The sequence below is a fragment of the Cebidichthys violaceus genome, unplaced genomic scaffold (assembly GCF_023349555.1).
Source record: "Cebidichthys violaceus isolate CVI_PGR_0920_01 unplaced genomic scaffold, fCebVio1.0.p SCAF_29, whole genome shotgun sequence".
NCBI classification, from domain to species: Eukaryota; Metazoa; Chordata; class Actinopteri; order Perciformes; family Stichaeidae; genus Cebidichthys; species Cebidichthys violaceus.
Genome location: NW_027176472.1, coordinates 4,819,991 through 4,847,740, shown reverse-complemented (window position 1 = coordinate 4,847,740; position 27,750 = coordinate 4,819,991). Strand labels below are relative to the sequence as shown.

General features: G+C 44.1%; 2 protein-coding genes across 12 annotated transcripts in view; both read right to left on the bottom strand.

Annotated features, from left to right (window-relative positions):
- Window positions 1-5,526: 5,526 nt before the first annotated feature.
- LOC137880628 (NLR family CARD domain-containing protein 3-like) overlaps window positions 5,527-27,750 on the bottom strand; it is a 43,002-nt gene continuing 20,778 nt past the window's right edge. For 9 of the 11 annotated variants that reach the window (XM_068722089.1, XM_068722096.1, XM_068722094.1 and 6 more), the window contains 2 exons: window positions 20,666-20,712; window positions 19,598-20,533 (listed from right to left, as the gene is read on the bottom strand). In XM_068722089.1, the coding sequence (XP_068578190.1) occupies window positions 19,974-20,533; window positions 20,666-20,712 (607 nt within the window). In that variant the 3' untranslated portion in view covers window positions 19,598-19,973. Of the gene's footprint in view, window positions 6,183-19,597; window positions 20,534-20,665; window positions 20,713-20,737; window positions 20,836-27,750 lie in introns of those variants that run through there. The other 2 variants (XM_068722099.1, XM_068722098.1) reach the window with 2 other exon arrangements.
- On the bottom strand, window positions 7,185-13,755 carry LOC137880631 (balbiani ring protein 6-like). The gene is made up of 2 exons (XM_068722103.1): window positions 11,978-13,755; window positions 7,185-10,780 (listed from the first exon to the last, which is right to left on the bottom strand). Exon 2 carries the CDS (start codon window positions 9,519-9,521, stop codon window positions 8,631-8,633), a length of 891 nt encoding a protein of 296 aa, XP_068578204.1. The 5' UTR covers window positions 9,522-10,780; window positions 11,978-13,755; the 3' UTR covers window positions 7,185-8,630.

Below are 27,750 nucleotides of genomic sequence, written 5' to 3'. Positions count from 1 at the left end.
TCACTATGCCTTGATGTCCATCATGTATGCGCTGTAATATCTCAGACCTCATCATCCGCGGCACTACTATTCTATCATTATACAACACCAGTCCTTCTGAAACTGTGAGATGATTTCTGGAAGCGTAGTAGTCTTTTACCTTGTTGGGCACTTTAACAGCATACTTGGGCCATCCCGACATCACGTAGTGTTGAACCATCTGCAGTTCAGCGTCCTGTAGGGTCTGTTGTTTGACCATGTCGAGCTTGGTGGGTGAAATGGGCCATGATTCGTGGATTGCTTTCTCATAGGCTTCTATTTCACTGGTCAGCTCTGCGATTTCCTGTGTGACAGTAGCCTGGGGATGTCTACACAGTGTATCTGCTATGATAAGTTGTTTCCCCGGCACATACACAGCTGTAGGGTTGTAACGCATCATACGTAGTAGAAGTCTCTGACACCTCATAGGCACCGAGTCGAGATCTTTACAGTTTATCAAGGGAATAAGTGGCTTGTGATCACTCTGTAGAGTAAAGGAGTCTAGTCCATAGAGGTAGCTGGAAAACTTCTCACAGGCCCACACTGCAGCAAGACACTCCTTTTCAATTTGCGCATAGCGTCGCTCAGCATCAGTGAGTGTTCTGGAACAAAACGCTGTTGGTTTTAACTGTTCATCATGTTTCTGAAGCAGGACTCCACCTAAGCCATAACTACTAGCATCTGCACTGATAATAGTAGGCTTACTCACATCGTAGAATGCTAGTACAGGTGACATTGTGATGAGTTCTTTTACCTTCTTAAAGGCTTCCTCCTGCACTGCACTCCATGCCCATGTCACGTTGTTTTTGAGTAGGTCGTTGAGGGGTTTGGTGACCTCAGACAGGTTTGGCAGGTACCTGCCTAAGTAGTGTATCATCCCCAGGATCCTTCTCAGATCAGTGACATTGTTCGGTGGCTCAAGCTCAGTGACGGCCTTGACCTTAGCCTCATCTGGCCGAATGCCATGCTCATCGATGCAGTGTCCGAGGTGGTTGAGTCGTCGCTGACGCAGGAGACATTTGTCACGGTTTAGCTTTAAACCAGCTTTCTCCAGTGTGTCTAGAGTCTTTCGGAGTCTCACTTCATGGACTTCTTCAGAGTCTGAATAAATAAGGATGTCGTCCATGTAAACCGCCAGGCCTTCTTGATCTTTCAAGAGCTCAGTCATTTCACGTTGAAAGATTTCTGGTGCACTTGTGATCCCAAATGGCAGTCTATTAAAGAAATACCTTCCAAAGGGAGTTATGAAGGTAGTGAGTTTAGCACTCTCTCTGTCTAGTGGTATCTGCCAGAAACCACTTGCTGCGTCCAAAAGGGAAAACACTTTTGCGCCTGCGAGTTTAGGTAGGATGCCATCTATTGTGGGCAGAATAAACTTCTCCCTCTTCACTGCTTTATTCAGGCGTTTTAGATCAACGCAGATCCTTGGCTGCTCTTTGTTCTTCTTGGGTACAGCAACCATCGGAGCGCACCACTCCGTGGGCTCCTTGATTGGCTCTATCACGCCACTGGCTACCATGCGGTCCAGTTCGTCTTTTACTTTAGAGAGCATAGGCACTGACACGCGCCTTGCCGTAGTCACACTGTAGGGTACAGCATCCTTCTGCAGTCTGATTTTGATTGGTTTTATCTTCAGTCTGCTGCCTATGTCTGCTGGGCTGGCATCACTCAAATGCTCTGTGCTTCTAATCTCTTCTATTCGCTTGACTAAGCCCATAGCAATAGCTACATTACGGCTCAGCGGGTTGCTGCCATGTGGCCCCTTTATCACATTTACTTTAAACCTGAATGTTTGCTTTTTCCACTCGGTAGTAGCTGTGAAGTAACCCTTGCAGTTCACTCTACCGCCTGGGCTGCCTAATTTGGTCACACCAGTTTTAAGTCTTATTTGTCAGCAGGTTAAAAGTCTTTTCTGAAATGACACTTAAATCTGCTCCTGTGTCGATTTTAAAGTCTATTTTGATATCTTGCACTGGTAGTTTTACCATCCATGCCTTGTTTGAGTCATCCACATCTGTAATTTCCCCCAGGAATTGAACGCGTCTCCCGTCTCCTCCCTCGTAGGGTGCAGTGACGTCGTTGATCACGCGGGAACGGCATACTGCTGCAAAATGTCCTAGCTTTTTACACTTGTGGCATTCTGCGTCACGTGCAGCACATATGTCTTCTTTAGCGCGCACTCTGCCACATCTAGAACATTTGTGTCCCTTATTGTTAACACCTTGTTTTACTCTGGCCTCTTTTGTCTGCCAGCGTCCGTTTCTCTGTTTTTCATTGTATTGCGCACGCTGCTTGTTAGCTACTTCACTCACTTGAGAACAGTTAGCATTAGCTCCCTGCTGGCTATTATGCCCTTTTACTTGTTCAGACTGCCGCACTAGCTCTACCGCTTTATCGAGCGTCAAGTCAGGCATTAGCTGTAGCTTCTCTGATAGCTCTTTATCTAATGTCCCTATGACTAACCTGTCACGGATATTTTCATCTTTCACATCTGTAAATGCACAGGTATCAGCTAGCTCATACAGGCTTCTGATGTACTCCTCCGAGGTTTCTCCGTGCTTTTGAGTGCGCTGATTGAAACGTGCTCCTTCATGAATCGTATTCACCTTCGGTACGAAATAACTGTTCAGTTTTCGCCATTACAGTCTCATAATCATCTGCATCTTCCTCGTCCTCTTCCATGAACGTGAACGTTTTGAACACATGTTCGGCTTCTTTCCCCAACGAGTAGAGAAGCGTACAGACCTGTACTTCTCCGGGCTCTTTATTGAGTTTCGTTGCTATCCTGAAGCGATGAAACCTCTGGCGCCACTCCGGCCATTGATCCGGGCGAGAGAAGTCAAAGTTTTCGGGAGGTGGGAATTTGGCCATCTTCTGACACCATGTGGTGTTATGTGTAAAATAAGTTTAGGAGACCGTTGTATCGTTGACTAACTTTATTAGCCGAGGATTAGCATAACACCGAGACTGTTGACTGACTGGATTCGTACAGCTCCAAGTGCGGACTGCAGACCGTACACGCCCTCGTCTGACATCACACACACCTGATAACTCTGCTCTGCATGTCGATAAAGTAGTACCATTACATTACACTTATCAGGTCGGGCGAGATCCAAACCAGGAGATCAGTCACTCAGGATACCAAATGTGAAAAGGTTCAGGTAGAAAATCCAAAGTCCAAGAAGCAGACAAGCAGGGTCAGAACAGGCAGATCAGAGAACACGGACTAGGAAACACTGGAGAGTTTGACAGAAACATACAAGTGAATGTGACAAGGACCGAGTGAAAGTAGACTTGTAACAATACTGAGGGACTAATGAGAGGATGAGCTGCAGGTGAGGAGACGCTCGATGAAGACCAGAGGTCTCATTTATGAACCAGAGTGTAGGATCCTCACTGAATGTTTGTTTACGTTGAAATGAGGAAACGCACATGAAACATATTGTGATTCATAAAACCTTGTGTTCTCCTGTTAGTGAGCTACTTCCTGTTTTAAATCTCAACTCCAGCTGTAAATGTGAGCAGCTGGTTCAGCCTCACACCCCTCCCTCTACACGCCCACATTCAACCATCAATGGTGAAAGCAAAGCACCTTATGAACGTTGATGTATAGAAATGAGCTGCTGATCAATGAGTCTTTACAGTGAATCAGGGACCAAGAGGAGGACCAAGAAAAGGAGTTTTAAATGAAGCTTCTTGTGGGTGAGGTGGTCCCTGAACACTAGTTCCCTCCTTTCTTCTACTCATGTGGTCCTAACAGTTCCAGAGCTTCCATCGTGCAGCGTCACACATAACGAGTGTCACTGTAATATTTACATGTTTACAGGAATCACACTGATGCTTCCACAGTGATGGAGACAATCAGTGGATCCTCCACCCTGGAGATCATTTAAAGGATCGATATTTCTGTCAGTATCCATCTTAAAGCACAGAGCAAACATGTGTGATGTGAACCAGCTTGTATTTACATTTACGGGTGTGAAAAAATGCTTTAATTTATTTCCACTGAGTGATATTCTCTGTTCCAGATCATGGACCTGGTGCTGCGACCAGTAATAAAGCATCCGCTGCACTGGAGTTGTTCTTGGAGGCGGTGCAGAAGTCTGTCTCTCCATTAAGGTCAGACCAACACAGAGGTGTGGCTCACCGTGGTCCTCACTCCTCACTGATTGGTGCATCAGCTGTCAGTTCAACATGTATTCTTGTTTGAACGTTTTGAGCAGTGAGATCACCAGAGAGCTTCATGCACAACTAAGACATGAGGGAACTAGGAGCCATTCTTTACTGACAGTAATTCAATTACTACGCTGAGTTGTTGAGGAGTTAAACACATGCTGTACTTCATTACTGGTCAAGATACATCAAAGTGAATCAAATCACTATGTATCTGTCTAAAGACCTGTTGGTGATGAAATGTATAGAATACAATACTTCATCACTTCACCTTCTATCTGTGCTGCTCATCAATTATTACAAAGAGTTGATGACACTATGAGGTATTTGTCCAAAGTCTATGGATTTGGAATCGTCACAAAATGAAGATGTTCAGTTATTGTAGCCGATATCTTCTGTTTTTACATTTAGAACCTTAATGAACGTCGTTAACTGTGTGATACATTCTCTTTAGAGGAAGAGGTGACCAAGGAGGGGGACATGTCTCACAGCACCATGCATGTTCACTATCAGAGGCTGTGAAGGGGACGCTTCCTGTCAGCAAAGAGTGAGCACAATCAAAGGTCTATCTCTCTCTGATGATATCCAGTAGAGTGAATCATGTCAGCTGTTGCAGTATACTGTACATACTTGAGGGTAAGTTGATGTGTTTTCACCAGAATAGAGCGTCTGTGGCGAGATGTTTGGATGGTTGCTTCAAACGTGCACCAAGAGATTCTTCACAGCCTTGAGGATGAAGGTGTTCTAGATCCTTCTGATAGCATCCACCTGTTCTGTGCCCAGCATGCATTTCTTCCACGTCTGCAGAGGGATCTTGATGTCTTCAGGGTGGGTTGGGACAATCATCCTTTAAGGACAGAGCAACATCTGTCCCCACAACAACTGTGGACCATCGGACTCCTCCAGAGTCCTGCTACTGCTCCAGACCTGGCAGAGGTTATCTTGAAGCAAACATAGTATTATATATTCATACTTTTGACCCGTGTTTCTACTTCATAGAACATCAAAGCTCACACCATTTCCTTGATTTGTTTCAGACACAAGCATTGAGCATGAAACAGCTTTTCAACACTGTAAAGGAAGCCCTCACAACTTCTACCATGAAAAACATCGAGGTACAACTGCATGGTCTTCACTTTAGATTACACTACCAATTATAATGTGGGCTCAGAAAATGTAATGTTTAGTTTGTATTTAATGTCTTAATAACAGATGTGTCAAAGTGTTTTTAATCACCAGCATCAAATGAATGAAAGAGAGAACAGAACACATGTTATTCTAAAGTGTTCAAACGCTGATCAGGGCTTGTGTTTCTGTATTCACATGAACAACATGAAATACCTCCACTGTGTACTTGTTAACACCAACAAGTATACAAAGAAGGTGTTTGAAATGTGTATTTGTTGTGACTGACAACAGTGAAGCCACATGTCAAATGAATGGATGAATAAATCCTATAAAGTCTCGTTGAAAGATTTCATTCCAAAGCGTAACTTTTGATTGTCTTTCATGAACGTTCAACACTGTTTTAGTGTTTATGGAACTCATGTATTCATGTTGAAGTATTACAATGAGATGTGTTTCTTTTGTCAGAACACAGAGTATTAGAACAGCAGCAGTTTGTGCTCAACGTTGATCAAGTGTACATTGAAGCTTTAAGAACAGAGGCAGTTAACAGCACGGTCTACACATTGTTCAACTCTGGGCCCAGATGAAAAGCCTCCATCAGAACCTTTCTGAAGTGGACCTAGGACCTCGTGTGTCCTACAGGTAGGACAATAGTCTTTGCACATGCTGACGCAACAGGGTGACGCACACCGTGACGATCAAAGTCTGCACTGCAGTCGTGTTGAAGTTGAGCATCACAGCAGAATCCTTCTTCTCCGGTGGAAGAAGTGGGACGTGACCTCGGCCCGCGATCCACTGCACAAACCTTGCGGGTGTGATGGATTGTGGGCCGTCTTGGTCCTCTTCATGCCCCTGATCTTCAGCTGTGAAGCAAAGAGAAGAAAACAACTACAGTCATGTGACAGTTTGAAGTGAAGCTCTAGTGTAAGTTCAGACAGGAAGACTCTACTCATGCATGCCTGAGCCCATAGCTGATTTACCACACATCTGTCGTCACTCCTCATGCATGCACACATTGTTTCCTTGTTGTTATTGTTTGGGGCTGTCAATCATGATATCAGCTGTCTAAGATCAGCTGGTCTCTAGCCAATAGCACAAGGACACGAGGACATCATTAGCCTATCATCTTGCCGCTGTCTGTCTTTAAATATGACCGTCTCTCTACCTTCAGTAGTTCATGCTGCTGTAGCGCAACCCTCCGTGACGGTCAGGTCGCCGTTACTCGTGCACTCCATCAGCCCAGTGTCCGTGCGTTTTCATCACGATCCGACGGGATCGGAAAACGTCCGCGATTACTTTTCCGGTCTCGCGTTTAGGAGAAAGCCGACGTCCAGTTTGTCAGCAGAGAAAGCATCTTCTCCTCTCGTTTCCCTGCCGGGAACCTCACTGGTTCCTCCGGGTCACTCTGTGCAGGTAGCAACCTGTTCGGCACCACGCATTCTCAGGCTGAATCCAGCAAACGATCGATGCACGCCACGGGGCCGAAAATCCCTCCGCTCATACCGGCGTCCCTCAGCGCCGGCTCCTCGTGGCTGCAGCTTCATGCGCTCCGCATTCGTTCACTTCAAGTCGCTCAACAATCAAGGTGAAGACATGAATCCACGTGTTGGAACCAGACCGTCTTCTCAATCTGATAAATGCGGTCCGGCTGGTCGTCAGTAGTTTTAGGTCGTGTCAAACCCGTAACGATGCGTGTTTTCTTGGCGTTCCCTGTTCAGTGGAAGTACTATTACCGTATATTCGGTAATAGAGGCGGGCCTCAATTAACCTACCTTTTTAATACGGTATCTATATGGCTCATTTTAAGCTGGGATATTGGAGACACTCGCAGTTAGGACGTATTTCACCCTCTGTTCCTAAGAGTATTAGATATGCAGCGTCTGCAGTGTTGCAGGCTCACTTAGATGGAACTTGCAAGGTTCTCATCAGTACCTTAGTGTAGCCGTCCCCATTCTGAGGCTCTCATGTTGCGTAACTACAAGTACAGTTGTCGGGGAGATTATTATGGTTGTTTCATGGTTTAATTTTCAATCAAGCAAATGAAATACTTCATGCAAAAGGCACGATCATTCAGGTCATGCTCAGTTTTCCTTAGCAGCGCAATCATGAAGTCCTTAAGAAAGATCAAGCCGGCCTCATTTAAACAAATGCCTGGTTATCGCTGACCTCATCACTATAAGCATGGTCAGCTGGCAGAACGGCAACTCTCTTCATGCGTACTGGTGTATTCTCACAACTCGTGTCCATCGGCGGGCTATTTAAGGATTTCTCCGTGAGTAGTTCTCAGATATCTGCATCATGTAAGATGTTTTCACCAGAAAGTCCTGTCAGGACCACGCACCAGGAACACTAATGTCTCACTCATGAGTAAATCAGTCGCTAGACTTTCTTAAGGTGTGCATTCCTCTTCACCATTCTAGCGATAGCATCCCACAGTTAGCGGTCTTCATCAACCTTTCAAATGCTACTGAAAGTGCTCGCTCCGTCAATCTGCTTTGCTTAGATTCTCTTTACTTCACTGGTGGTGGAGTTTATTGCTTCACAGCTTCACCGCTGGTCATTGCCCTCTAGAATAATATGTTCTCCTGGTCATAGCTGACCTTGACGTTACATTCAGGTAGCAGAACGACCACATGTCGTGGAAAAAAAATCTTTTTAACCTCCCTGTGAGAAATAAATCAGGTGACGAACTTCTTAAAGTATTAAATCATATTTAAAGTAGAAAGCTATAACAAACCTGAGGTCTACAGATACATGATGCTACTTAGTTATTCTCTGAATTAAATACCCTGAAGTATAGTATGTCAAAGTTCAACTAGGTCCAATCAAAGGGTTACAATACAACACACAATAATGACTCACGCTATGACAGTTGTACTAACGTCTGTACGTAGCAACTGACTGTCAAATCAAATAAAGAAAGTTAAATTGAATAATATCTCAACAATATTTATTGTCCACTTTTGAATTGAACTGGATGAATTATAAATAGTACATACTCTAATAATAAATAAATGTTCTCTCATTTCAAGTAAAATAAGAGTTGGATCAAAAACATTACATGACAGAAAGCTTTAGAAAAATGTGGCCCTTAAAATAAATGACTTCATTTTAGAAAAATGTATTGAACTGAATCGTCCTGCAGCTTTAATTCAGTTCAGATGTGAGATGGTACGTTCATGAAAAAGAGTTGTGCTTTGTCTCGTAGTGGCGCTTCACATTACCGCTTTAATTATAGTCATGGTCTCTGAACATATGAAACCTACTGGTTTTAAACTGTCCGGAGGAAGAATGAACCTATAAGAGTCTGTTCATCGTTGGTTAAAGACTCTGGTCTCTCTGGACTCTGGTCTCTCTGGACTCTGGTCTCTCTGGACTCTGGTCTCTCTGGTCTTTCTGGACTCTGGTCTCTCTGGTCTCTGGTCTCTCTGGTCTCTGGTCTCTCTGGTCTCTCTGGACTCTGGTCTCTCTGGTCTCTCTGGACTCTCTGGTCTCTCTGGACTCTGGTCTCTCTGGTCTCTCTGGACTCTCTGGACTCTGGTCTCTCTGGACTCTGGTCTCTCTGGTCTCTCTGGACTCTCTGGACTCTGGTCTCTCTGGTCTCTCTGGACTCTGGTCTCTCTGGTCTCTCTGGACTCTCTGGTCTCTCTGGACTCTGGTCTCTCTGGACTCTGGTCTCTCTGGTCTCTCTGGACTCTGGTCTCTCTGGACTCTCTGGTCTCTCTGGACTCTCTGGACTCTGGTCTCTCTGGTCTCTCTGGTGTCTCTGGTCTCTCTGGACTCTCTGGTCTCTCTGGACTCTCTGGACTCTGGTCTCTCTGGTCTCTCTGGACTCTGGACTCTCTGGTCTCTCTGGACTCTCTGGTCTCTCTGGTCTCTCTGGACTCTGGTCTCTCTGGACTCTCTGGTCTCTCTGGACTCTGGTCTCTCTGGTCTCTCTGGACTCTGGTCTCTCTGGACTCTCTGGACTCTGGCCTCTCTGGACTCTGGTCTCTCTGGACTCTCTGGACTCTGGTCTCTCTGGTCTCTGGACTCTCTGGACTCTCTGGACTCTCTGGTCTCTCTGGACTCTGGTCTCTCTGGACTCTGGACTCTCTGGTCTCTCTGGACTCTGGTCTCTTTGGTCTTTCTGGACTCTGGTCTCTCTGGACTCTGGACTCTCTGGTCTCTCTGACCACTTCTCTCTTTTTGAAGAACGTCATGTGAAATAACTTCTGACTCACGTTGTTCTTCTACTCTTCGTTCTCTTTCCTCGTCTCTTGAGTCGTGAACCTTGTCAGAATATATGTGATTGGCTGCATCACATGGTGTGACTTACAACGCATGCAATTGGTCGCTGTGTTTACCGCGCCACTGAACGAGTGCCGTAAAGGCTGGAAAAGCTGTGCCGGTTGAAATAAAAGCGCTCCATCAAAAATGTAATAATTCTCAGTTATCTATCAGTTCCAGGTCCAGGGTCCACCTATTGGTGACCCCTGCTGTACCGTATTAGGCCAACTGTTTCAGAGAAAACACATCGTATTGTAATTTCTAAATAAATAACAGATGAACATTTATTGTTGCAGTTCTTTTACATTCCCTAATGTCAGTTACCAACTCATTTGAACACAGTGATATTGATATTATTTAATATAGAGGGCCAGCTCATCACGTCATCATGTGTTTTCATGAGAAGATATAGTAGAAAAGAGGTCAAATGTTCTTCAACATTTATACTAGCTGGACCTAAGTGGTGTTCTTATTCACTTTGATGAGACAGTTGAAGAAAAGGATTACACTCTGCATGGGACAGTTTCCATTGTAAAAGTATGTAGATTTAATCTAAATAAATATTAGTAATAAAATATGAATAATAAAATGACATATTCCCCCTTTTTCCAAGTTATCTCTGCTGTGAGCTAAAAGAGATCACTTGGCAATTGTCTGGGTCCATCCATACATCATTGTGTAAACTGGATCAGATGAGGCCCAATACTTTTGCTCTTTAGGGATAGCCAATGTCTGCAATTCTTGAATATCATACATCAAAATGACCTGAAAAATCAGAAGCGTTAGTGTGAGCATCACATTTCATCACATAACACAGACAGTTTTAGGGAGCGGTTTGGCTTCTAGCAGGTCGGCCACCAGACGGCGGTGAGAACTGGGTTTGCCGGATGATGTCAGAAAGCCTCTGTGTTTCCACAGGGCAGTAAAGTCGTGCTCTACACCAAAGGCGTAGCCAGAGTCAGTGTCAATGGTAACTGTTGTGTTGCAGCGAGCTTCCAGACTTCTGTAAGAGCCACAGGTTCTGCAGCTTGAGCAGAGAAGTGTGATGCCAACTTACCGCTGCACAGAGTGTCATGTGATGAGACTACAGCAAACCCAACAACCCGTCTCACGTGTCCGGCTATCAAACCGTCCGCTAACGGTTCTAAATCAGCATTGGGTGGGCGTGTCTGTGAGGTCTCTGTGTGCAGATCTGTTCAGGAGAAATCAACACAGTTATTTGGTTCTCCATCTGCTGCAGTAGGAACAAGAGCAGCAGGATTAAGGATAGTACATTGTTTCACAGTAATGTTAGGCTCATCTAATGTATTCATCTAATCTAGTGTGTGATACAGCATCAGGAACCTTGAGTGTGAGCTCACTATAACCAACAATGTCACGTGTCACAGCAGCAGACACTTTGACAGAGGAAGGTCAGCTGCTGCAGGGTCTAGTCTAGTAGAGACATATGCAGCAGGTCTCTGTCCCCCCATGGTCCTGAGTCATAAGTGATGTCATGTAACCGTCTCTTTGGTCAACGTACTGTGTGAACGGTGTGTAGTTTAAGTAGTCCAAGTGTCAGAGCTGACAGTAAAGCTCTTCATGTCATTAAAGCAGCAGTCGAGGAGTCAGTCCAGGTCACTTTGTTCTGAGCAGAAAGATGTTCACCATGAATCATGGAAGAGAGGAATGCCTCTCTTTGTGAGAAGTTTAGGATCCACTGATCTAATATGACGTCATTCATATAAAGCTCATCATCTGTTTCTTAGTTGTGTTTTAGGCACATTTTGAATTGCCTGTATTCTCTTGGGAGAGAGGGTTTTGTCCTCTGCTGTGATCACATGTCCCACATATGAAACTTTATCCAGAGTGAATTTCATTTTGACAGATATCCTTGTGACCATTTGCAGACAAAATCTAAGTAGGATAACTGTAATTGTAAATTACTCAAATTTTCATGCTTCTTCTGTGGGGCTGCAAATCATGATGTCATCAACATGTTGTAACAAGGCAGAACCATTTGGTCACTATGAATGAGCCAGATTGTCTCTCAAGACACTGTGAAATACACCAGGACTTTCTGAATGTCCCTGAGGACACCGGGTCCAGGTAGAGCTTCTTCCTTTAAATGAGAATCAGAATTTACTGTCTTTGTGCACAAGTACAGGAAAAAGTAGCCGCAGTATTTTCTGTGCAATAAATGTCCATCATACATAACTTCTCCATCTCACTCTCTCCTCCAAATGTAACATTTTTACCTTTAACAGTTAACATAGTTGGTGGTAACTTTCTAAAACCTTCATTTTCATTTGAGTACACATGGTATGTGGGTGTGAGTGGTGTTTGTCTGGTTTCTAATGTGTGTATTGATGTACAAGGTTGTCATAGTCAGAATCTAAAGTTGACTCACCCTCTGTGTTGTAATGTTTGTGCATCGAATGGTCCATCACTGAGGTCCGCCCCTCCGCCTGCTCCTCCCCTCTTGACTGCTGATGTTGAGCCCTCCCTCCAGTCCTGTCTCCATGGAGATTGCGGGCCGTCCCTTAGACAATGTCCAAGTGTCCACTTTTATGGCACACAAAGTTTTCAGCCGGTGTTTGTTTTCCAAAGTCAGCTTTGCTCCTCTCCTGTCATGATCTGATTCCATCGTCAGCTGGGCCTCCTCCAGTTTGAGCTGATGAAAGTCTTTGCTTGTTCTCTGTCGTTGATCTGCTCCTCAGCGTGTTCAGCATCTTGTAATATGGTTGCAGTCTTCCATATCACACAACTCTCTTTAGTGTGATGTTTTTCAGATTCATAGATGGCAGGAAAGCCTTCTTACAAAGTTCTGTGGTATATCACATATTCCAGGTTGATTACGGCTGGTGTGAATGCCGCACATCTTTTATGATAACGCACAAAGGAGGTCATAGTTCTCTTGAATTCTGTGAAGTTGCTCTTTGAACTCTCCACATGAGTCATGGCTTCTTCTTCTTCTTCACGTCTTCTGTCTCTGTAGTAATGTCCTCTTTGTCTCGCGTTCAGATGATCAGGTTCATATTGTCACCAGTGTTCATTGACGGGCTTGTAGCTGTGAGCGTTGACATGGTGCCTGTAGGTTTTGATGAGTCTCCTTCTTCTTCTTCATCCTTGGAGTGTTGAGTGGTGGGTTTGACTGTAATGTTGTTTATGTCTGGAGAGCAAACAGCAGCGGCGTTGGAGACCAGATCAGGATCCACTCGACCATGTAAAACAAATACAAAAACAGTATATTTTCCTTTTCTATCAGTTGTATGTGTCTCATTCAAACACATCTGTTTCTTTCTTTACCTCTTGGACATCACTTCATCTGTTTCTGCTTCTCCTTTTCCTCTCTGCTCCAGACACGGGTTGAGTTGATCACATTTTTGTCGTAGGCTAAAGTTGCCTTTTCCAGGGATCCCCAATTTTATCTATTCTTCCAATTGTTCGGCCGTCTGATTATCTTTGTCCCACATGTATTTTATTATTGGAGGTAAGACTTTGGCACCAGGCTGCTCAGGCTCAGACTTACTGTGACTCTTACCCTTTTTCTCTAGTTACTGTTGATTCTCGTATCTTAAACGAAGACCCTTTCTCACTCGTAAGGATACACCAGATCTTCTTTAAATACTACAAGTTCACTAGGACACGTCTGTCCGACACCCTTATGTGTGAGAATACCGGCTTTTAACGGCGCCAACTTCTCTCTAGTCAACTGTCAACAGAATTCCATAAACCCATCTGGTCCAATCAATCAACTTGAAAGGATACACCAAATACTCTATAAAACCTGCAAGTTATACGAGGACATCCAATGTAGTGACGTGTCGGTCGCGAACGAAACGGCTCTGAGAGCTCTTTGACGTGAACGACGGGAGCCGACTCCTGATTGGGAGCCGCTTTGTTTGTTGTTTCTCTCTCTCTCTCTCTCTCTCTCTCTCTCTCTCTCTCTCTCTCTCTCTCTCTCCTGCGCTGAGCAGAGGGGGGAGGGGCGGGAGTTACACACACAGCACAGCACACAGCAAGCACACGAACAGGAGGGAGGGAGACGAGTCACGAGAGAGAAAGAGAGCAACGGACTGGAAAGGTAAAAAAAAAAAAAGTTGAAAAAATGAGTGTCAACAGGAAACGCAGCAAAATCTGGACAATCATTGACCAAACTAAGGCAGAATGTAGAGTCTGCAAGACTAAAATCTCATATGGAGCTGGCTCCACAAACAACCTGCACAGACACACGACAACTGTTCATCCATCAGTGCGACTGGAAGAAAAAAGACAAGCAAGTGAACCTGATATTAATGAAGGTGCCAGTATGTCTACTGCAACTGTTGCTGCAACTGCAGTGTCGACAGCAGGGGTCATCAACTATATTTGTCAGAGGGCCAGAATTTTACCAGACAGTCTCCTTGGGGGCCGGACCCTTAAATAAAAATGAAATAAAAATAAAAATTTTGGTATAACATTATGATTGATGTTTATTGTTTATACTTTTTCCATTTCATTACAAAACTGAAGGCCTTTATGAGTCAGGCTCCTATCACCTATACCACAGACAACCACCAGGGGTGATAGATATTTTGCCTCAACTCAATTAAGTCAACTTTACTTATAGAGCACTTGAAAAACTGATCAGTCAGAGGCGCGTCAGAGAAAAATCGCCACATTGAATCTGCCTACTCCCGTGCAAGTGGCATTATTACTCGAACTTTAACTGATCAAGAGAGTAACGTGTGCATCCCTGCAGGCTGCTTGGGTGCTTTGCAGACATAACCGGCCTTTCACGGAAAGTGAGGTTTTAAAGGAGTGCATGATCACCGTTCTGGAGGAACTTGCCCCCGACAAATCAATGGACAGAGTTATTGCATCTGTCAAACAAGTACCTCTATCTGCCTCGACTAATGCACGTCGCGTACACGTTTTGGCGGAGCAAGTCCAGCGAGCTGTCATTGACGGGGTCAAGGAAGCCAAATATATTTCGCTGGCTATTGACGAGTCCACTGACAACACGGATATCTCACAGTTGTGCGTTTTCGTCAGATGCTTTGATGGCAAAGATTTCCGAGAAGAGCTGCCGGCATTGCTTCCGCTCGAGGACGACACCGCTGCTGACATCATCTTTGGAAAACTGGAGGATTTTTTTAAAAGCCATGGATTGTCCCTGGATAAAATCAACCTGACAGTGACAGATGGTGCACCTGCCATGATTGGAAAAAATAAGGGTCTGGTGAGCAGAATAAAGACTGTCGCTCCTAAAACTAACGCACTCCATTGTATCATCCATCAAAGCGTGCTGTGCGCAAAGCTAAGTGGGGAGCTCAAAGAGGTGATGGAGAAAACAATGAAAATGATGAACCACATCAGAGGAACTTCAAGCACGCAGCACCGCCTGTTCCGCAAATTGGTGCTGGAATCCCAGGCTTCTCGTGATGACCTGTTACTCCACAATGACGTGCGCTGGCTTAGTAAGGGCAAAGCACTGGAGCGCTTCGTTGAACTCCGTGCCCAAGTAGTGGATTTTTTAAAACAAAGTAAGTCCAAAGCGGCAGCTGACCATCTCCGCATCATGCAAGACATGGGATACGTGTGCAACGTTGCGTTTTGAACAGACATTTTCTCCCATTTGAATACACTTAATCTCCAGCTGCAAGGAAAAGAAAAATCAGTGGTGGATTTGGTGGAAAAACTTGATGCCTTTGGGAACAAACTTGATCTGTTCCACGCAGATTTGTTGTCAGGGAGGCTGCTGCACTTCAACACACTGAAGACGGTGGGAGAAGGCAACGTAACAGACAAGATGAAGACATTTATCACACAATTAAAAGACAACTTCTCTGCTAGATTCCATGACTTTTTTATTTCCAGGGATGTCATTGGATTTGTGCGTGACCCATTCACCATCACCCCAAGCGGAGAATTCTCCACAAACGCGGTGAAAATGCTGCAGTTGGACGAGGCGGCCATTCAGAGCGAGCTGGCTGAAATTCAGGCCGCGGGCGACATGAAGGCTGCTCTCCGTGGTGCTGAAAGCCTGAGCGCATTTTGGGTATCTTGTCCCGAGGTCTACGGCGCATCGAAGACGCCGGCTATGTATGTGCTCACCGTGTTCGGTTCAACCTACGCCTGTGAGGCTGCGTTCTCCAAGATGAACTCGATTAAAACGCACGAGAGGAACCGACTGTCAACCCAGTCTTTGGAGGACTGTTTGCGCATAAGTCTGACGGTGGCCAAGCCTGATGTGAAAAAGTTGGTGTCAGAGGGGAAATGTAACTTCAGCCATTGATTAAGTAGTGCGAGTAGTATTCCATTTCAGCCTTGTGATTTGATTTCGCTATAGCCCACTTAACGTTTTATTTGATGTGTGAACATTATTTGTGACCTGTTTTGTTCTGGTTCCAGCTATTTATTTATCATGCTATTTTAAGTTGTGCCAGATTGTTTTTCCTCCTTTTTTAGTCCTGAGGAGTCTGCTAGTTCCAAGCATGTTGTTGAGACTTTGAAATAAAAACCAAATGTTAAGTAAGGGCATGAGGAAAAGTTATGTTTTAAAAAAAACTGTGTGAAACAATAAATACTAAACGGTGTAACGAGTCTGTCCTCATTTCGGAGTGTAGCCTAAATAGAGTCATAAATGGTGGTGATTACTGATAAGAGACTCAGTTGTTGCTGTTTTTAGTTGCTTTAATAGTGTGGAATAGGCCGACATATTTTCTCTTTGATCCTCACAATTTTGGAATCCAGTCGCGGGCCGGATCGAACGGCTTGGCGGGCCGCCAGTTGATGATCACTGGTCTACAGCATCGTCCGGTACACCACCACAACCACCTAAAAGTACAACCCAGAGCTCTATGGGCCAATTTTTGCAAAAGTCTATGACCGCAGCAAGACAGAAGACCATTGATGAAGAACTGGCCAAAATGATGGCGTGTGATTTCCAACCATTTTCAGTTGTGGATGACAAAGGATTCAGAAGGTTTATTCATGCACTCAATCCAATGGATGCAACTCCAAGTAGGAAAACACTCTCCCTAGGAATCATCCCAGGCCTGTATGACAGAGAACGTGCTTCACTGCAAGAGAGGGTTAAAAAAGACACAGCAGTTTGTCCAACAACTGACACCTGGACATCCCGTCCCACCACATCCTACTCGTCAGTCACATGTCACTTTGTTGAACGTTACAAAATGGTGTCCTGTCTTCTGGATTGTTTTGAGTTCAGTGACAGACACACTTCTGACAACTTAGCAGAGGAGCTGCTCAAAGTGGCTAAAGAGTGGGGCGTGGACAACAAAGTGGTTTTCTGTGTTAGTGACAATGCAGCTAACATCACCAAAGCAATTACAACCCTGAAATGGACCCACCGCCCATGTCTTGCACACACAATCAACCTGTTTGTAAGAGATGCTCTGAAGGCGATGAAGCCCACTGTGAACAAAGTGAAGGCGATAGTGGAGTTTTTCCACAGGAGCACAACAGCCACACACGAGCTCAAATCTACCCAACTACAGATGGGCACGCCTGAGCTGAAGCTCAAACGAGACTGTGTCACGAGGTGGAGCTCCACCTTTCATATGATAAAACGGATTCTGGAGTCCAAGGATGCAGTCATCTCTACCCTGGCTGTTATGAATGCATCAGTTGATCCTCTGAGCCGAGAGGAATGGGAGGTACTGCAGGAGGCATGCACTGTTCTGGAGCCATTCCAGCAGGTCACTGTGGAGACCAGTGCAGACAGGTGTAGTGTACAAATGTTATCACATTATTATGATTATTATTGTTATTATTAGTCTGCAGAGAGTGACAGCTGAGCACCAGACCAGAGTGACCACAGGGAAAGTGACAGAGTTAGTGGCTGCTCTCTGTGCATCCATGGACAGAAAGTTCCACAGAATTGAATACAACACCGTTCTCTCAGAATCCACCATTCTTGACCCAAGATTCAAGAAGCCGGCCTTTAATGACAACAGAGCGGTTGATGAAGCTCTTCGGAGAGTAACCGCAGCAGCAGCAGCGAGATCCAGCCAGACAACTTCACTGCCAGAGGGCCGAGAGGGAGAAGAGGCAGCAGAGCACCAACAAGAGGAGCCACAAGCATCTGCTGTTTGGAGGTTCTTTGAAGAACGAGCAAGTGGAGACACCACAAGAAGGAATCCTTCAGCAGATTCGATTGTGGAAGTGAGATCCTACCTTGAGGAGCCCCTTTTCCAGAGAAGTGCAGACCCACTGAGCTGGTGGGAGACCAAGGCTTCAGCGTACCCACGCCTTACTCATGTGACGGCACGGAGACTGTGCATTGTAGCAACTTCAGTCCCCTCAGAGACAATCTTCTCCAAAACAGGGCAGATCATTACGGAGAGAAGAAACAGGATCAGCCCCTCAAAGCTGAGGCACTTGGTCTTTCTCAATGTAAATCTTCACTGAAGGACAAAACTCTGGATGCTGATTTTTTTCTTTTTGTTTTTTAATTTATATTTTGTTGTGTGATTCTGTAAGCTTCTGTATGTTGTTTCACTTTAAATTTGTTAAGTATTAAAAAGCTAAAAGTTTAAAATAGTTCAAAGTTAAAGTTCATTTGTAAATAGTTAAACGTTTGTTTTTGCACTTTAATTTATTTTTTGTATCACTCTGTAGAGTGTATAAATAAAAGTGTATTTATATAATAAACATTTGATATAGTGCATGTTTTTTTTACATTAGTAATTCATATTGCGCATAATTTTACATTATTACATTATTGTTGGTAATAAATTAATTTAAGCACCAAAAAATCTGAAGAGCCATTTGGGAGCCGAAAGAGCCGGTTCTCTAAAAAGAGCCGGAATTCCCATCACTGATCCAATGTCCAGCACCCTGTGGTGTGAGAATCAAGTTTCCCCTCAAAGTGTCTGTTCCATCACAGAATAATCTCTCACTGGTGAGATTCTTTTTCCGGTTCCAGGATCGGAGCGGCAATCTGGAACCCTGCCTGACGACAGCCTCTCACCTTCAGGGAGGAATCAACTATTATTGGCTCTTCTGTCGTCTAACAGAGTCCCGATTACTCGTCCGATCTCATCCTCGTCTCCATTTGTGGTGGAAAAAAATCTTTTTAACCTCAATGTGAGAAATAAATCAGGTGACGAACTTCTTAAAGTATGAAATCATATTTAATGAACAGACAGTTTGTAATAATTCAGCTGAATGGATAGAGCTCTTTCCCCACAGATGGTTCGGAGTTCTAACAACAAGGAACAGTTTAACAAAGTATAATATGCACATTATCTCCCCCCCCCTTCACAGACGTCCTCCTCCTCTGTCTGACGATGCATCCACCAAGACCGAGTTCCCAGCCTTGGTGTTGTTATTGAGGGAAGAGGGTTAGACATGAAAATACATTCGATATGATAACATTTATTATTTGGGTTAAAATGAATATATGCAGGTTTAAGCCATACAAGTTATAACTAAGAGAACGGGATGATACATTTCTCCAACAAAACATGTGAATGAAGTCTGTTATTGATGACTTCCATCACTTCAGATGTTTGAAGTCCATCATCTATTTGTCTGTAATGTGAACACTGATCTTTGATCTTTCTTCTTCCTCTTGTGAACTACTTTTTCTTCTTCTTCTCTTCTTTTAAAAGCGTCACATTTAAAACACGTCATGTGAAAAGTCACTCATCTCTTCACATGTGAAGTGTAAGACAACACATGTACAACAACATCTACTGAAATACTTTGAATGTAAACTACTTCAAACCACTTTCAAACAAACTCTCTCCAGTGAAGAAGCTCATGAGATGCGGTTGAAAGCTCTGGTAAAGGTCATTTAAAGGACTTTGATTCAAGACGTATTTAGATGTGATGAAGTCAAATATCACATGTATCTATTTGAACATTCTATCTCCTCTCAACACTTAAAGTTCTCTTGAATAAATGTGTTTGGATGAAAATGAAAAAGCTCTTTGAACAACATGAAGACATTAAAGGTGTCATGAAGTTTGTGTTCTTCTTGTTGGTAGAAGAAGAACAGACTCACGGACACTTTGAGTTGAACATGAGGAGACGTGTTTATTCCACTTCAGAGATAGTCTTGATAAGAACACATCTATGTTCATGTTGAGAGAAGAGAGGCTTGTAATGTAGTGAGAGCTGCTCTCTCCGGGGACAAGGAAGACATGATGTTCTGTTTGGACACAGAAGATGTACCACCTTCAAGAATGAGAGGAAGCTTGTTGAAGTCCATCACTCTGTTCAGAGGATTGTTTCATCAACCTCTAGCCAGACTGGACAGAGAACACTACAAACAGAACCCTGAGGAGAAACTCCTCCCACATTCTGCTGACTGACATCAGCTGTGTGTGATCCTGAACACACGGAACTATGTGGTCAGAGAGAACGTTCCTCTAGAGGAGGACACTCTGCTCCTACAGAGAACACAGAGACACTGAGGAACCAGAACCAGACCAGAACCTGAACCCAAACCCAGGATAAAGAGGTTCAGTGAATGTGGTGTTGAAGGTGTGGAGGTGGATCAGTGTGTCAGAGGAGACTCTGTAGAAGGACAGAGAGCCAGCAGGACAGTCCACATACACTGCTACTCTACCAGAGGGGGAGGAGGAGGAGGAGGAGGAGGAGGAGGTGATGGGTGTTCTTGTCTTATTGTGATAGACATAGTAACGACCATCATAGCACTCCAGACTCCAGGACTGATCATTCATTCCAAACACACAGTCATCACTGTCTCCTTTCCTTCTGATTCCTCTGTAACTCACTGATATAATAACGTTTCCTCTCCACTCGACCTCATAGTAACAGCGACCAGTCAGACCAGTTCTACACAGCAGCTGCTCCCAGTAGTCAAACCTGTCTGGATGATCAGGATATGACTGATCCTCCTCCTTCACATATGTCACCTTCCTGTTGTTGTCAGACAGTTTGAGTTCTCTGTTCACTGTGTTTGTGTCGAGTGTGAGTTCACAGGAGTCTGATGGAGAGAACAAGACACAATACAGCTGCAGTTATTCATCTGTTTGATGATGACATCAGAGATGTGAATGAGTGATGTCACAGTTTGAAGACGCTTTGTTCTCATGAATCAAATTCAAAGCACACTCACACTTCCTCAGACCCGGTCTGAACCATCGGACTCCAGCAGGCTCCGCCCTGAAAGGAGGAGGGGGGTCAGAGCAGCATGGACACATGGACATTACATCCTGTCATCACAGAGCTTTGTTCTTCATGTTCACATGGAGCACTTATGATTCATCAGGATCTCATGTTCTTTGACTTCAGAGGAGGAAGAGAAGTCAGTAGGACCTAAGTCATCAAGGTGTGGAGCATTTCACACTGAAGACATCTAAAAGTGTGTTAACTGCAAGATATGCAAAAGAGACATGACACGGGATCACCACGGTGATGATTCATCACCTAAAACGTGAACATGTTGGAGTCCTTGATGAGGAGGAAGGAGTTCAACAGCAGGTCAGTCACTATAGAATCCTACTGTTGTTCTGTTTGAAGTGAGGAACGTAACGTCCCTCCAGTAGCTCTCCTGCTGTTTACTCCTCATCAGCTCCACGAGTTAGCGTTAGCTCCTTCATAACGGTAGTAAAGCAGGGGTCAGTGACGTGCGGTGAGGTTGGTGTCTGGTGAGGCTCTGACTCTACATCAATCAGATGTACAAACATATGAAGCAATAGAGAAGCTTCAATCACCATTCAACTGGCAGCTTGACCATCGACTACTGGTTGTTCTTCATATCAGCATTATTCACACACGCACACACACACACACACACACACACACACACACACACACACACACACACACACACACACACACACACACACACACACACACACACACACACACACACACACACACACACACACACACACACACACGTTTGATTCCACCGGGAGCGTTTCAGAAGCGGAGCGCTCGCGAGCGGCACCCGCGAAAATCGTGAGATTCCGCGATAATCTGCGTAACAACCCGGATGTATAAAGAGAACAACGAACACATAAGACTTTACCTGTCCGACGATGAACTGATGCTGATTTGTTCATATTTCACTGTTTGTTGAGACATTTTTAAGCTTAGATATAGAATCTTACATTTGAAACGGCTCTGAGAGCTCTTTGACGTGAACGACGGGAGCCGGTGTTAGGGTTTAACTAGGGACCCTGTTAACTGGCGACCTTCAGCCGAAAGCGTCTGTTGTTGTCATAGTTACGGCAGCTGTTGTAAATAGTCAGAGAACACGTAGCTGTCCTCGTGAATGCCGCATTGATTAGTTTTGCATTACGGTGTCAAACCTTCTCATTTACAGTCTTTGGTCAAAACAGACCGGATTCCAATAATAAAGTTGGTAAAAAAAAACACATAAACGTCTTTGGAGCCTGTTTTGTTCAAACATGTGTCACGTAGAAGAACTCTGTAGCACAGTTAAAATAAGACAAATATATATATATATAAATATAAATAAATCATATTTACAGGATTCGAACTCATATTGTGTGAGGGGAAAAAAAGTCTGTAGTCAGAAGCACTACCACTACACCACCATCAACGTAATGTGTCTTGTTGGAGACTAAAGTTAAAGAACGTAGAACACAGTCAGCGTCGCTCTTCAGACCAGAGGACACCAGATCAACTTGTGTCCACACTGCGTGTTCACCGTGGACTCTGTCCTGTACTTCAGAGGCATGTTAAGAATATAGCTGGTTTCAGAAACAAATGGGCGCCTTAATAAAATCAGACAATTCAAAACGTCTTTGTGTCGCTGCAAATTAATGAGACAAATGTTTGTGATGTTGTCATGAGGTGAAAATACACAATGTGGACATAACGCATCAGAGCAAACAAGAAAAGTCACAAACTGAAGAATTTAACCAGCCAAGAACACAGATATGTCAAACAGTTGAGTTCATTAGAATTTAATAAGTAAAATACATAATCACATTTAATTTGACTCACATAGCATCACACTATGTAATACATGATGGGACTATTTGCGTCCAACTTATTGACCAGGTCGAACGGTCGTCCTTAAAACTGTATATTGTGTGGAAAGCCGATGGCCTCTCTCTAAACCTTGGCTCGTTTCTTCTTCTGTGCCCACTATATTACATAGTGTGATGCTATGTGGCTCTGCTCTGAAGTACAGGACAGAGTGCTCCACGGTGAACACGCAGTGTGGACACAAGTTGATCTGGTGTCCTCTGGTCTGAAGAGCGACCGCTGACTGTGTTCTACGTTGTTAAAATTTAGTCTCCAAGATGACACATTACGTTGATGGTGGTGTAGTGGTAGTGCTTCTGCCAACTGACTTTTTTTCCCCTCACACAATATGTGTTCGAATCCTGTAAATATGATTTATTTATATTTATATATATATATATTTGTCTTATTTTAACTGTGCTACAGAGTTCTTCTACGTGACACATGTTTGAACAAAACAGGCTCCAAAGACGTTTATGTGTTTTTTTACCAACTTTATTATTTCAAAGGAAGAGCAACGCGCTCTCTTCCTGTTTCAACACAAACAACATGCGACGTTTCAAACTCGAGTGGACTCGTTTTCTCCAAAGACTCTCCAACGTGGAATCCGGTCTGTTTTGACCAAAGACTGTAAATGAGAAGGTTTGACACCGTAATGCAAAACTAATCAATGCGGCATTCACGAGGACAGCTACGTGTTCTCTGACTATTTACAACCGCTGCCGTAACTATGACAACAACAGACGCTTTCGGCTGAAGGTCGCCAGTTAACAGGGTCCCTAGTTAAACCCTAACACCGGCTCCTAATTGGGAGCCGCTTCTCTCTCTCTCTCTCTCTCTCTCTCTCTCTCTCTCTCTCTCTCTCAATATGTGTGGTGACGTCTCTGCGCCTGCGCTGAGCAGAGGGGGGAGGGGCGGGAGTTACACACACAGCACAGCACACAGCAAGCACACGAACAGGAGGGAGGGAGACGAGTCACGAGAGAGAAAGAGAGCAACGGACTGGAAAGGTAAAAAAAAAAAAAGTTGAAAAAATGAGTGTCAACAGGAAACGCAGCAAAATCTGGACAATCATTGACCAAACTAAGGCAGAATGTAGAGTCTGCAAGACTAACATCTCATATGGAGCTGGCTCCACAAACAACCTGCACAGACACACGACAACTGTTCATCCATCAGTGCGACTGGAAGAAAAAAGACAAGCAAGTGAACCTGATATTAATAGTTCAAAGTTAGTTCAGTTCATTTGTAAATAGTTAAACGTTTGTTTTTGCACTTTAATTTATTTTTTGTATCACTCTGTAGAGTGTATAAATAAAAGTGTATTTATATAATAAACATTTGATATAGTGCATGTTTTTTTTACATTAGTAATTCATATTGCGCATAATTTTACATTATTGTTGGTAATAAATTAATTTAAGCACCAAAAAATCTGAAGAGCCATTTGGGAGCCAAAAGAGCCGGTTCTCTAAAAAGAGCCGTAATTCCCATCACTAATAAGAAGATTTTGATTTTTAAAATTATTTTATTTTACTGTTTACCTCTCTGTGCTTCTTCACTGAGGTTTAATGTCAGATCAGAAACACTAAACATGTTCTACACAGACGTGAAATACATTATTCTATGTAAAGAAAGATATATAATAAAAGAGTCTACAGATATTACAGTGGTGACAAACAATGAGACAGAAAAAGACTCAACAGTTAGTGAGGATTCACAGTGAGGTGAGGAACAGCTGGTCTCTGTCTCACCTCACTGTCTCCTCTGTTTGAACAGGACATGACATCATTCAGAGGTTCTGATTATAACAATGATTGGAATCATACAGTAATCACATTTATAGCACAGATCAGTAGAGAAATATTAATATTTATGTTATCATTATTAGTTTTTTACTTGTCATGATGACAGGTGAGGCTGTCTCCCCTGACCACACCTCCCTGGCAGGGCTGGTATAGTTTGCAAGACTAAAGACACGTTTTTATTCACTCGCCTTTTCCCCGCCGATTCATCGATTAATCGAAGAAATAATCGACAGATTAATCCATTATTAAAATAATCGTTAGTTGCAGCCCTAGATATATTATTATCAGGATTATATTGAGCATCGTCATCATTTCACACTCAGTCTCCTCCACCAGTCAGTCACTGAATCACATGTTTAAACCTGCATCAGCTGATTTCTTTGTCCACTTGTGGTTCAGTGACAACAAGCTGTAAACACAACATGTGACATCTCATCATCTTAGAAAGGAGTCTAGTGAGTCTCACTGCATGGGCTGAGTCCCTTTGTTAATAGAACCCTCTAAAAGTTCTAACCAACGGATGCACTACCTTTAGACTAGTGAACAAGTAGCCGATTACCTGTGAAGTCTCTGACATCTAAACCCAAAGTATGGCCGACCAACGTCAAGTCTCCCTTCAGTCGCTCATGGACTCAATCAGCCAGTGTAGACCAGACTTAATACCACGGCTTGATGCTTCTACTGGACCATTGATACGGAGCTGATGTTCATTATTATCTATGATATATTATAATATAAGAGTTAAACACCAAACCACTGCGGCACAACAAAGAGTCAGCTGCAACGAAGACGACATGGAGGACTTAAAAAGCTGCATCAGTCACAGTGAAAAAGAAAAGAGCTGAAACAGAAGGCGGACTCAATGGAGGATTACAGCAGACGCTCCAACATTGGTATCGTTAAAGGTCCAGAAGAGGCAGAAGGCCGGGATGTCGTTGGGTTTGTGCAGCAGCTGATCCTACACCTCTTGGGTCAGGAACACTTTCCTAATCCCCCGGTACTGGAGAGAGCTCACTCAGCCCCACACAGAGAAACCACAACACAAGCTCAACTGGTCCAAGGCCAGTCCTGGTAAGATTCCTGAGTTTCAGGAGAAAGTTCAAACTCTTCAGCTCTCCAGACAAAAGGGCGAGCTCCTCATCAACAACACCAGGACCCACTTGTAGCCCGACTACAGTGCAGAGAGTTTGAACACATCAAAAGGAAACTTGTGGACATGAACGTGGACTACTCGCTTCTCTATCCCTCTGTTCTTCACATCAACTGTGGAGAAGAAAAGGATGCAGAGGACTTCATGAAGGAGGTGGAGAGACGTCGCTCTCAGATTAACTTCAAGCCATATGTGAACCAACAACCTCATGGTTCAGTAGACCATTCACTTTATACCCTCCCTCTTTACTTTCTGTTTCTGAGGTTTTTAAATGATTAGAGTAGAAGTAGAACAATATAGAGCATCGGATGCTGAGGGAGAAGAGCAGCACACTTGATGTTTAAGTGCAGCAAAGTCAATGAGAACATATACGCACTAAACGTATAAGGTGTGTGTGCATGTGTGGACTTCACTCTGTAAGAAAAGGGCTTGTTGATCAGCCACTGAAGAACAAGAAGAGCAAGACTCCATCCTGACGTCAAACTTCAGGAGAAGGACCCGGTCCTCTCCGCTCTCACTAACATTCAGTCCTCTCTTAGCGAGACGGATGTCCGCTTCCTGGTTCTGGAAACCCGCTCGATTCCGGGACATCTACGGCCGCAGCTGCGGCTCCACGCCGCTAACAAGGTGAGCGACTACGGAAGCCGGAGCGCTCTCTATTGACGTCATGCCGCATAGAACGCTGGGTAATGTAGTCCCCGCAGCTCCATCTCGAGTCATTCTTTCCACCTGCAGCTACAATTTCTCCTGAGCTCAGGAATGAAATCCTCGCAGGTGATGACGTCAATTTAATTAAATTCTGCTGCGTTCAACTCGTCTCGTGTCAAGAGATGAATAAACTTAAACGTGTCAACGGCTCAGAACTTAATAAACAACTAGAAGAACATCCAATCGTTGTTTAGTTCATTATTTAATAACTGGTCTAGTTCAAGGTCTTCTTCCAAAAGTGTCCACGTCTGTAAAAACCTAAATCTGCTCTGAAGAACCAGAAGTAGTGAACAAGTAGTGGTCAAAGTGTTGTGAAGGACACATGACTGGGCCTCATGGTAGTCCTCCCTCCTTCATGGTCTGCATAATGCATAGGTACAGCTTTTAGAAAGTACTCTGATATATAAATAAAATAATAAATGACGGGTCTGATAATATACTCTCAGCCCCTCATGATGACAGCGCTCCAAGCATTAATAGCTCATACCTTTATGTCATGCATTCCATCTGTCACAGTGGAACCTTCTCAGCATCAAATGGTGAGATGAACATATCTCAGTGTTTCATATTGCTGCGTTATCGTTGAACGGCATCTCGTTCTACAACTATACAGAAACGTCAGTCGCTCTCGTAGCTCCTTCTGTTGGTTTTGGGGGAATCTACAACGATCAATGGTTTGCAGACAGCTAGCAAAGAATGGGCTTTTATTGTGCTGTTAAGAATCCTGGAAATCCAACCTTCTCCCATCAAAGCAAGTGTTGCAGGTATTCAGTTCATTTAATGTGCAGATCCCTCAGTGTGTAGCCTGCTCGGGACCTCCTTCATTCATCTCCTGTTCAACGGCTTAAAGAAGAGCATCCAGGAAGCAACGATAAGCGTCTCCTCTTTTCATCACCTTTAGTGCACAAACTGGTGTCTCAATGCAGGCTGGGGTGTTGTGGATCATGCATAGATTCATGACTGGAGACCGTGTTTTTCACTGCTTCATGGGTTCCTCTGTGTGGTGAATTCACAACCAGCTCGGACTCTATCGACCCTTTGCATGATCTTACTATCTCTGACATCATCATAGATGCTCACATGTACTCCATCTACCTCAAACATTTAAAAACTGACGGGGAAGGTAAAGGTTAGATCGTCGTTATCTCACTAACTAACACTGCATCTTGTCCTCTATCTTCCATAACCCGGTACCTTCAACGGCGCCCCGGTGCGAGGCAAGACGAACCCTCGTTTCTGACCGACAAAGAAAAGCCACGTCAAGGTCTGGCTTTACCACCGACTCCGTCTCCTCTGCAAACGAGGCGGACATCCTCCTCAGCTATACACCTCGCACCCCTTCCTCATCGGAGCAGCTGCCTCTGAGCCTCTCTGGTCCCAGCATCTACACTGGAAGCTCTGGGTCGCTGGTCCTCAGCAGCTTAGGAACTGAGAGTCACAGATGTTGTTCATTCTGTACACATGACATCTATTGCACTTCTGTCCATCCTGGGAGAGGATCCTCCTCTGTTGCTCTCCCTAAGGTCTCTTCTT

Coding starts and splice junctions, on each gene's coding strand:
- LOC137880631 (XM_068722103.1), bottom strand. CDS start 9,521: ATGACGTTCTTCAAAAAGAGAGAAGTGGTCAGAGAGACCAGAGAGTCC.